The sequence below is a fragment of the Monodon monoceros genome, unplaced genomic scaffold, assembly GCF_005190385.1.
Source record: "Monodon monoceros isolate NGI ecotype Baffin Bay Population unplaced genomic scaffold, NGI_Narwhal_1 Super_Scaffold_3, whole genome shotgun sequence".
Lineage (NCBI taxonomy): Eukaryota > Metazoa > Chordata > Mammalia > Artiodactyla > Monodontidae > Monodon > Monodon monoceros.
The window spans coordinates 35,718,968-35,731,127 of record NW_021703780.1 but is presented as its reverse complement, the minus strand read 5'-3'; the positions used below and the strand labels follow the sequence as shown (position 1 = coordinate 35,731,127).

Below are 12,160 nucleotides of genomic sequence, written 5' to 3'. Positions count from 1 at the left end.
AAAAATACCAAATTATTATCAGTTTGTAATGTATTTGTAATATATCTTTTAGTTGGATAATCCTGTTATGGCCAAAGGTCCCGTGGAGATTTGGCTTCTGGACATGTTAAAAATGCAGATGTCGTCCTTACATAATATAATTAGATCTGCATTCTATCAAATCAGTGATTCAGGATTTCAGCTCTTACCTTTCCTCAATCACTTTCCAGCACAGGTGAGAATGCATGACATTTAAATAGCGCAATAAGGGGGAAAGATATTCAGGAGGCAGTTAGCCTGATGATGTGGAGGCTGTTCAAGCTTAGAACTAGTTAGAGAGGCCCACCCACCCTCAGCCCCCAACCACCTGCTTGACCACTTGCTTGTCCACCTACACCATTCTAGGCCAACGCATCCCATCCCTAAGAAGAGGATTTGCCACTGTTCTTCCATCATTGAGGATATACACTGAGACTAAAGCACTAACGAGAAGTTTCATCTTATGTATAAGCGACACCTATGTATAAAAACCATCTATCTATATCTATTCATACATAAATATAGACACAGATATAGATATGGATATGGACATATATAAAAGGAAGGAGCATATCTTTTTCTGAAATGAAATCCACCTTGCCTTTTGTTTATTTTGCCTTCAAATAATTAAAAATTGGCATAATTTGTTAAATACGACTAAGTTCCTTTTTAATATTTAATTTAATTAATTTATTTATTTGGCTGTGTCGGGTCTAAGTTGCGGCACGTGGGATCTTCGTTGCGGCATGTGGGAGTTTTCATTGTGACACGCTGGCTTCTCTCTACTTGTGGCGCACAGGCTCCAGAGTGCGTGGGCTCAGTCACTGTGGTGCACGGGCTTAGTTGCCCCGTGGCATGTGGGATCTTAGCTCCCCGACCAAGGATCAAACCTGCGTCCCCTGCTTTGGAAGGCAGATTCTTAACCAATGGACCACCAGGGAAGTCCCACGTTAAATGTGACGAAGTTTTAAAGAGAGAAGACCTTGAAGAGGCTGGAGCAGGTGTTCTCTTGAACAACTCTCCTGCCCTTTGGCTCTTAGAAGTGCATTGTCAGGTGCCAGGTATTATTAAAACGGGGCACAGAAAATGAAGGGCTAACAGTTCCATTACATTTTCAGCCAAGATAAATGAAAAGTGATGGTTTGTGATCTGGGTCAGAGATAGTGTGGGATAGAAGGCAAGAGCTATCCAAGGAAAATACAGGCAGGTTTTACTTCCCCAGCTGCTCCTCCCAACCTGAACTCCAAATCCTATGTTACTGCACACACGGTGGAGGCAGCTGAAATGATATGAAATTATTCAAATGACAGAAGTACAGACATAAAATCAACCTTCACTGGAGAGAATATTTTAATATTGTTTTTGTATTGTATAATATCCTTGGTAAACTTTAATACTCTTATTAGCATTTGCGATAAAGCTTTATAAAATACTTTGTTTGATAAGCTGAGAAAAATAGCTCCTTAGACTAAATCAACATACTTTCTCTCTCTCAGGAAAGCTTGATCACCCTTTATATGCTGAAGGAGATATAGGATTAAAGTTGGAAAAGTTGAAAAGCAAATTTAAAGTAGCAGTGAAGTTGAACAGGATATAGTAGGAAAGTTGACTAACTCTTAAGACTTTATTTAATGTGTGTATATATACATATATATATGCACATACACACAAAGATTTTTAGATAAAAATCTTAACATTGTAGTGGGCAAATTTCAGTTTTCTGGAAAAATTGCTTTAAAGAGTAATGAATATATAAATATATTCATTCTATATTCATTCAATATATAGTCATTCAATATATTCATTCAATATATATATTACTCTTTAAATTGCATTTTATTTCATTTATTTTTAAAATAAATAAATTTATTTACTTGTTTATTTTTGGCTGTGTTGGGTCTTCGTTGCTGCGTGCGGGCTTTCTCTAGTTGCAGCGAGCAGGGGCTATTCATCATTGCTGTGCATGGGCTTTGCATTGTGGTGGCTTCTTTTGTTGTGGAGCACAGGCTCTAGGCGCGCGGGCTTCAGTAGCTGTGGCACACAGGCTCAGTAGTTGTGGCTCACGGGCTCTAGGGCTCAGGCTCAGTAGTTGCGGCACATGAGCTTCGTTGCTCCATGGCATGTGGGATCTTCCTGGACCAGGGATCAAACCTGTGTCCTGTGCATTGGCAGGCGGATTCTTAACCACTGTGCCACCAGGGAAGTCCCTAAATTGCATTTTATAAAGCAGGTTTCCCAAATAAATTTGCCTATTATACAATGTTAATATTTTATCTAAAATTGTTTAAAATTTCACCTCTGTTTTCTTCTCAAACACGTTTTTAAGATTATGAACACAATGGATCCTTGTTGCAAAAATTGGGGAAAACTTGAAGAATATGAAAGTGAAAATAAAAATTTCCCATTTTTCCACCACTTGGAAATGATGACTTAATATTTCCATGTGGTCCCTTTCAGTATTTTTTAATATGCTTATTATAAGCATCAAATAATATTGATGAGAATGAGCATTATTTTATTTTTTATTGTAATGAAACATCCTCCAGTTTTCCCTGTGAAGTCTGCTGCCTTCTTAAACCTAGTGAAAAACATAATTTAAGCTTTTCTTGGTGACTTAGGGTAGTCATTTTATTTTTCTCATCATTATTAGATTATAATTACTATACAGTGTTGTGTTAGTTTATGCTGTACAACAAAGTGAATCAGTTATATGTATACATATACCTGCATACCCCCTCCTTCTTGGGCCTCCCTCCCACCCTCCCCATCCCACCCCTCTAGGTCGTCACAAAGCACCGAGCTGATCTCCCTGTGCTATACAGCAGCTTCCCACTAGCTATCTATTTTACACATGGTAATGTATATATGTCAATGTTACTTTCTCAGTTCGTCCCACCCTCCCCTTCCTCCTCTGTGTCCACAAGTCTGTTCTCTATGTCTGCGTCTCTATTCCTGCCCTGCTAGTAGGTTCATCAGTACCATTTTTCTAGATTCCATATATATGTGTTAATATACGGTATTTGGTTTTTCTTTCTGACTTACTTCACTCTGCATGACGGACTCTAGGTCCATCCACATCACTAACAATGACTCAATTTCATTCCTTTTTATGGCTGATATTCCACTGTATATATGTACCACATCATCTCTGTCCATTCATCTGTTGATGGACATTTAGGTTGACTCCCATGTCCTGGCTATTGTAAATAGTGCTGCACTGAACATTGTGGTACATGACTCTTTTTGAATTATGGTTTTCTCAGGGTATATGCCCAGTAGTGGGATGGCTGGGTCATATGGTAGTTGTATTTTTAGTTTTGTAAGGAACCTCCATACTGTTCTCCATAGTGGCTGTATCAATTTACATTCCCACCAACAGTGCAGGAGGGTTCCCTTTTCTCCACGCTCTCTCCAGCATTTATTGTTTGTAGATTTTTTGATGATGGCCATTGTGACCGGTGTGAGGTGATACCTCATTGTAGTTTTGATTTGCATTTCTCTAATGATTAGTGATGTTGAGCATCTTTTCAAGTGCTTGTTGGCCATCTGTATGTCTTCTTTGGAGAAATGTCTATTTAGGTCTTCTGCCCATTTTTGGATTGAGTTGTTTGTTTTTATTCATATTAAGCTGCATGAGCTGCTTGAATATTTTGGAGATTAATCCTCTGTCAGTTGCTTCATTTGCAAATATTTTCTCCCATTCTGAGGGCTGTCTTTTCGTCTAGTTTATGGTTTCCTTTGCTGTGCAAAAGCTTTTAAGTTTCATTAGGTCCCATTTATTTATTTTTGCTTTTATTTCCATTTCTTTAGGAGGTGGGCCAAAAAGGATCTTGCTGTGATTTATGTCAAGGAGTGTGCCACCTCTGTTTTCCTCTAAGAGTTTTATAGAGTCTGTCCTTAGATTCAGGTCTTTAAATCCATTTTGAGTTTATTTTTGTGTATGGTGTTGGGAAGTGTTCTAATTTCATTCTTTTACATGTAGCTGTCCAGTTTTCCCAGCACCACTATTGAAGAGGCTGTCTTTTCTCCATTGTATATTCTTGCCTCCTTTGTCAAAGATAAGGTGACCATAGGTGCATGGGTTTATCTCTGGGCTTTCTATCCTGTTCCATTGATATGTATTTCTGTTTTTCTGCCTGTACCATACTGTCCTGATTACTGCAGCTTCGTGGTATAGTCTGAAGTCAGGGAGCCTGATTCCTCCAGCTCCGTTTTTCTTTCTTAAGATTGCTTTGGCTATTCGGGGTCTTTTGTGTTTCCATACATATTGTAAAATTTTTTGTTCTAGGTCTGTGATAAATACCATAGGTGATTTGATAGGGATTGCACTGAATTTGTAGACTGCTTTGGGTAGTATAGTCATTTCCACAATGTTGATTCTTCCAACCCAAGAACATGGTATATCTCTCCATCTATTTATATCATCTTTGATTACTTTCATCAGTGTCTTATAGTTTTCTGCATACAGGTCTTTTGTCTCCATTGGTAAGTTTATTCCTAGGTATTTTATTCTTTTTGTTTCAATAATAAATGGGATTGTTTCCTTAATTTCTATTTCTGAAATTTCATTGTTAGTGTACAGGAATGCAAGAGATTTCTGTGTATTAATTTTGTATCCTACGACTTTACTAAATTTGTTGATTAGCTCTAGTAGTTTTCTGGTGGCACCTTTAGGATTTTCTGTGTATAGTATCATGTCATCTGCAAACAGTGCCAATTTTAGTTCTTCTTTTGACATTTGGATTCCTTTTATATCTTTTTATTCTCCGATTGCCGTGGCTATGATTTCCAAAACTATGTTGAAAAATAGTGGTGAGAGTGGGCACCCTTGTCTTGTTCCTGATCTTAGAGGAAATGGTTTCAGTTTTTCACCACTGAGAATTTTGTTTGCTGTCGGTTTGTCATATATGGCCTTTGTTATGTTGAGGTAGGTTGCTTCTGTGCCCACTCTCTGGAAAGTTTTTATCATAAATGGGTGTTGAATTTTGTCGGAAACTTTTTCTGCATCGATTGAGATTATTCTATGGTTTTTATCTGTCAGTTTGTTAATATGGTGTATCACATTGATTGATTTGCATATATTGAAGAATCCTTGCATCCCTGGGATAAACCCCACTTGATCGTGGTGTATGATCCATTTAATGTGTTGTTGATTCTGTTTGCTAGTATTTTGTTGAGGCTTTTTGCATCTATGTTCAACAGTGATATTGGTCTGTAATTTTCTTTCTTTGTGTTATCTTTGTCTGGTTTTGGTATCAGGGTGATGGTAGCCTTGTTGAATGAGTTTGGGAGTGTTCCTTCCTCTGCTATATTTTGGAAGAGTTTGAGAAGGGTAGGTGTTAGCTCTTCTCTAAATGTTTGATAGAATTCGCCTGTGAAGCCGTCTGGGCCTGGGCTTTTGTTTGTTGGAAGATATTTAATCACAGTTTCAATTTCAGTGCTTGTGATTGGTCTGTTCATAGTTTCTGTCTCTTCTTGGTTCAGGCTTGGAAGATTGTACTTTCCTAAGAATTTGTCCATTTCTTCCAGGTTGTCCATTTTATTGTCATATAGCTGCTTGTAGTAATCTCTCATGATTCTTTGTATTTCTGCAGTGTCAGTTGTTACTTCTTGTTCATTTCTAAATCTGTTGATTTGAGTCTTCTCCGTTTTTTTCTTGATGAGTCTGGCTAATGGTTTATCAGTTTTGTTTGTCTTCTCAAAGTTTCAGCTTTTAGTTTTATTGATTTTTGCTATTGTTTCCTTCATTTCTTTTTCATTTATTTCTGATCTGATTTTTATGATTTCTTTCCTTCTACTAATTTTGGGTTTTTTTTTCTTTTTCTCTAATTGCTTTAGGTGTAAGGTTAGGTTGTTTATTTGAGATTTTTCTTGTTTCCTGACATAGGATTGTATTGCTATAAACTTCCCTCTTAGAACTGCTTTTCTACATCCCATAGGTTTTGGGTCATCATGTTTTCATTGTCATTTGCTTTTAGGTATTTTTTGATTTCCTCAGTGATCTCTTGGTTGTTTAGTAGCATATTGTTTAGCCTCCATGTTTTTTTTTCTTTTACAGTTTTTTTCCTGTATTTGATATCTAGTCTCATAGTGTTGTAGTTGGAAAAGATACTTGATATGATTTCAATTTTCTTAAATTACCAAGCCTTGGTTTGTGACCCAAGATGTGATCTATCCTGGAGAATGTTCCATGAGCAGTTGAGAAGAAAGTGTATTCTGTTTTTGGATGGAATGTCCTATAAGTATCAATTAAGTCCATCTGGTCTAATGTGTCATTTAAGGCTTGTGTTTCCTTATTAATTTTCTGTCTGGATGATCTGTCCTTTGGTGTAAGTGAGGCATTAAAGTCTCCCTCTATTATTGTGTTAGTGTTGATTTCCCCTTTTGTGGCTGTTAGCCTCTGCTTTATGTATTGAGGTGCTCCTATGTTGGGTGCATAAATATTTACAATTGTTATATCTTGCTCTTGGATTGATCCCTTGATCATTATGTAGTGTCCTTCCTTGTCTCTTGTAATAGTCTTTATTTTAAAGTCTATTTTGTCTGATATGAGTATTGCTTACTCCAGCTTTCTTTTGATTTCCCTTTGCATGGAATATCTTTTTCTATCCCCTCACTTTCAGTCTGTATGTGTCCCGAGGTCTGAAGTGGGTCTCTTGTAGACAGCATATATATGGGTCTCATTTTTGTATCCATTCAGCCAGTCTGTGTCCTTTGGTTGGGGCATTTAATCCATTTACATTTTTTAAAAATTTATTTATTTATTTATTTTTGGCCACATTGGGTCTTCATTGTGGTGCATGGGCTTCTCATTGCAGTGGCTTCTCTTGTTGTGGAGCACAGGCTTCAGGCACACGGGCTTCAGTAGTTGTTGCATGTGGGCTCAGTAGTTGTGTTTCACGGGCTCTAGAGCGCAGGCTCAGTTGTTGTGGCACATGAACTTAGTTGCTCTGTGGCATGTAGGATCTTCCCAGACCAGGGATCGAACCCGTGTCCCCTGCATTGGCAGGCGGATTCTTAACCACTGCGCCACCAGGGAACTCCCTAATCCATTTACATTTAAGGTGATTATTGATATGTATGTTCCGATAACCATTTTCTTAAACGTTTTGGATTTGTTTTTGTAGGTCTTTTCCTTCTCTTCTGTTTCATGCCTAGAGGAGTTGTTTAACATTTGTTATAAAGCTGGTTTGGTGGTGCTGAATTCTCTTAACTTTTGCTTGTCTCTAAATCTTTTGATTTCTCTGTCGAATCTGAATGAGATCCTTGCTGGGTAGAGTAATCTTGGTTGTAGGTTTTTCCCTTTCATCGCTTTAAATATGTCTTGCCACTCCCTCTGGCTTGCAGTTTCTGCTGAAAGATCAGCTGTTAACCTTATAGGGATTAACTTGTATGTTGTTTTTCCCTTGATGCTTTAATATTTTTTCTTTTTGTTTAATTTTTGATAGTTTGATTAATATGTGTCTTGGTGTGTTTCTCCTTGGATTTATCCTATATGGGACTCTCTAGGCTTCCTGGACTTGACTGACCATTTCTTTTCCCATGTTATGGAAGTTTTCAACCATAATCTCTTCAAATATTTTCTCAGCCCCTTTCTTTTTCTCGTCTTCTTTTGGGAGCCCTATAATTCAAATATTGGTGTGCTTAATGTCCCAGAGGTCTCTGAGACTGTCCTCATTTCTTTTCATTCTTTTTTCTTTATTCTGCTCTGCTGCAGTTATTTCCACCATTCCATCTTCCAGCTCCCTTATCCCTTCTTCTGCCTCTGTTATTCTGTTACTGATTCCTTCTAGTGTATTTTTCATTTCACCATTGATTGTCTGTTCTTTAGTTCTTTTAGGTCCCTGTTAAACATTTCTTGTATCTTCTTGATTCATGCCTTCATTCTATTTCCAAGAGTTTGGATCATCTTTACTATCATTACTCTGAATTGTTTTTCAGGTAGTTTGCCTATTTCCTCTTCATTTTTTTGGTCTTGTGGGTTTTTATCTTGCTCCTTTGTCTGCAAGATAATTCTCTGTCTTCTCATTTTGTCTAATTTACTGTGTTTGAGGTCTTCTTTCCCTAGGCTGCAGGACTGTAGTTCCTCTTGCTTCTGTTCTCTGCCCCTGATGCTGAGGTTGGTCCGGTAGCTTGTGTAGGCTTCCTGATGGGAGGGACTGGTGCCTGCGTTCTGGTGGGTGGAGCTGAGTCTTTTCCCTCTGATGGGCAGGGCCATGTCAGGTGGTGTGTTTTGGGGTGTCTGTGAACTTAGTATGACTTTAGGTAGCCTGTCTGCTGATGGGTGGGTTTGTGTCTCTGTCTTGTTTGTTGTTTGGTCTGAGGTGTCCAGCACTGGGAACTGCAGGCAGTAGAATGGAGTCTTGTATTCAGATAGAGGCCTCCTGGAGAGCTCTCACTGCTTAACATTCCCTGGGACTGGGAATTCTCTGGTGGTCCAGCATCCTGGACTCAGTGCTCCCTCCCCAGAGGCTCAGGCTGACTTCCAGCCAGGGAACTAAGACCGTGCAAGTTGCTCATTATGGCAATAAAGGGGATTTTTTTTTAAAAAAGATATAAAAGACAAATGAAACCCCAGACAAATGGTAAAAGCAAAATCAAACAAAGAGAAACAGGGAAACACACACATACAAAAGAAACAAAAACAGAACAAAATAAAACAAAAAGGAAGAGAACAACCAGACAAACAAAAGAACCTGAAAACGAAATCAAACAATTAAAAACAAAACTAACAGAAACAAAAAGCCCAAAAACAAAACCAGAGCAGAGTGCCAACTGAAGAATAAAGCAAAGAAACAAAAACTGACAGAAATGATTAAAAAAGAAAAAAGGGAAAAATCACAGAAGAAAAGAAAAGCAAAGTAGAAACAGAAATATAAAAAAATACATTAAAGAAAAAGAAGAAAAAATGGGAGAACACAAAACAACTGAAAAGCAAAGTAAAAATAGAAATATATTTAAAAAATTAATAAAAGATATGTTAAAAAACAAGAAAATCCCAAAAGACTAAATAAGACTAATAACAACAAAACAAGAACAACAACCACAAAAAGAACCAACAACAGAACAAATCAAAACATAATAAAAATAATAGCAATAATAATGTTATCTAAGCTGTCAGTGTCCTTGCTCCTGCTGTGAGCCACAGCCCACTTCCACCTCCCCAAGAGGCCCTCCACTGCCTCTGGGCTGTTCTCTGGACCTGTTGTGTGCCCTGTGGGGACCACTCAGGCTCTGATCTGGCCCAGTTCCTGCATGTGCTGCCCCCAAAGTCCACAGCTGCCAGTGCTAGACTGTTTCCATATGTGGGAACTCTCATTGTCTACTCAAATATTCCATGGGTGCAGGTTCTACCTGGCTGATTGTGGGGATTTAATCTGCAGCTTGCAGCTAATGGGAAGATTTTCGATCCTCTTCCTTGGTCGCCCCACCCCTGGGGTTCCACTTTGATTTTATCCCACCTCTGCATGTGGGCCATCCACAGGAGTCTGCTCCTGGGGCTGCCCTGAAGCACTTGGGTCTGACCCAGTAAGGACAGGGTGCAAAGGTGGTATGGCTGCTTGGGTTGTGGGAGCCCCAGCGGTACCAAATGTGCAGGGAAGCCAGCAGCCACGGGTGCAAGAGATATCAGGATAGTTATCATTTTAAAGATCAGTTTTTAGAATGTACCTCTATGTAGTGATTTTGCAGGGTCTGCAAGTCTGTTTGGTCTTTAAATCAAGAAAGCCTTACACTACTGTTTCTGTATTGTTTCTCTTTGCTTTGTGCAAATAGAATCTGCTTGCTCTTGGGAGCTTCCTGACAGCAGCTATTTCCTCTACATCCCATTACTCCTCTCAGCCAGGTGCTTCATTTATCTTTACCTGCAGACCCCAGGATTGGCCACTACTCTAGCAGGAAAATTATTGAAGTTCCAGAGGAAGCAGGGATAAGGAAAGGGTTTTATTCCTGCTTTACCTACATCGAATGCCATGCCTGCAGTACCCGCATTCCCTCAGACACTTTCCTTCCCCTGCCAGATATGGAATTCCTTTTTGGTCCAAATGATCTTGGATCTGTTGCTTGACTCCGGGGATGAACAAAAGCTCCCAAAGGGACAATTGTTGCAGTGAGGGGGTGAGGGTAGGGCATGTTCTGACCACTTTTATTTCCTTTTCTGCAGCAGAAATTGTAGGTAAGGTGGCAGTCCACTCACAGTTTCCTTATGCCTTCATCAGGAGACAAAGGACAAGCTTTTCCCCTTCTCACTTTCTGTCTGTCTCTCTCGTAGATAAATATATAGACAGAGAAGTAGATGTAGATAAAGATATGGATATTAGAGAGAGTGTGAGATTAAGAAAAGGGATAGGCAGCATATCCTTTTTAGAAGATGCAAAGAAACCTTTGCAAAACCCTGCTGAAGAAAAATACACAGTAGTCTATTAATTCCATTTCTTTTCTTGAGAAAGAAAAATCACTATATGAAGGTATATGGGCCTCAGGCCCTCTGCAGAAAATTTCCCAAGCATCTTCCATTAACGCACATATAATTCCATAAATCATAGCAATTGTTCAAATTATTATTTATCGACATTGAAATAATTAAATAATCAATAGTTTGAACTTTAAATGTTTTTACCCTTTGGGAGTAGAAAACTGCATGTCCCTTTTTTAGTTTAAAATCGGTAAGACTGTTCACCTTTATGTGACTAAGTGACCACTAAATTTTATTGCAGATGTGCTTTAAATATTTGGTAAATTTATTTGTCTTCTGGATTTGTAGGTTGGGCTTCTGGGACTTCAGATGTTGTGGACACATGATTCAGAAGAGGCTTTAAATAATGCAAAAGATGACAGGAAAATCATGCAAGTGACCAATCAGAAATTTTTGGATATTCTAAATACTCTAATTGGTCAGACAACACATGACCTGAGCAAGTTTGATAGAGTGAAATTTGAAACTCTAATTACCATCCATGTGCATCAGAGAGATATTTTTGATGACTTGGTAAAGTATCATTTTTTTCTTAATTTAAAATAATTTAGTATACTAATTAATAAGTTAGTGCTTCTAATAATGAACAGTTAAGTATTATATGTATTTCTTAACTTATATGAACCTTCCATCGGCTTGGTCCTTTTTCACAACTCTCCAGTATAGTTGTATAGTTGTAGACAACTATACAATGTCTACAAATATCTATATTTGGAGGTTTTAACAATCGTATGTGTATATTCACCTTTGGCATTCTGAGAGTCTGGAATCAACTGATGTGATTTGAACTAATTGTTTCATTAAACCAATAACCAGGGATGTAATATAATTTAGGTGGGCTTGATCATGAGTTATGATAATGTTAGTTCATAACTTGGCCCCCGTACAGAGAGGGCAAGGAGAGCCTGAAGAGAGAGGTATGTTACTCCAGGTTGGTAGGTGGAAGTTTTAATAAGCCAGGAAGTTTACTCATGAGGCTTCTCTTGGGCAGCCACGAGCAGAGTAGATCTCTGCATTTGTCTGCCAAAATTTTCTAAGTTTATATAGAGGCCTTAACTGTCACATATACCATCCAGGTGGTCTCAACAACACATTGCTCTCTCAAGGCTGCGTCCTTGAAAACAGCCCCACTGTGGGAACAGTGGGCAGAATGCCCATTCCAAGGACAGGGAAGGGGATGAGGATCCTCCAATTGCCTGCGTCGATCCAGCTCATGGGTCAACCCGCAGTCATGTCTTCTAGATTACCTCTTCCAACAGATGAGCCAACTGTGAAAGAAGTCCAGATTGAATAGAACCAAGCTTCAGGGAACTCTCATGGCTGTTCAACTGGTAGTGTCCAGCAGGGCATCATGGGCTTGCTTTGGGCAAAGTTCTGCTGGGTGGGAGTAAGAGGGATGATATTTGAATTCCCTTTGGAAATAGAACCCTAACCAGTGGTCTTGAGCAGTAGTTATCTATTACGGTGTAGGGGCCCCAGGTGGCTTTGATATTGCACCATTTGACTAGTTTTGTCTTTAACTACCACTGCTTTATTCTATTTGATTTTATCTCTCTTTTAGGCCTCTTTTTTCTTCATCAGAGACACAATTCATGCAACTTGGGGTGCTTTTTTAGAGACTATGATCCCAGGATATCTGTTTCAAATTTGTATCAAAAGTTCTGATCA

At 38.7% G+C, this 12,160-nt stretch overlaps 1 protein-coding gene across 1 annotated transcript in view; it reads left to right on the top strand.

Moving 5' to 3' along the window:
- DNAH8 (dynein axonemal heavy chain 8) overlaps positions 1 to 12,160 on the top strand; it is a 323,816-nt gene that overhangs the window by 130,714 nt on the left and 180,942 nt on the right. Inside the window, exons 41-42 of the mRNA XM_029243162.1 lie at positions 53 to 214; positions 10,781 to 11,005. Coding sequence (XP_029098995.1) covers positions 53 to 214; positions 10,781 to 11,005 — 387 coding nt within the window. The remainder of the gene's footprint in view (positions 1 to 52; positions 215 to 10,780; positions 11,006 to 12,160) is intronic.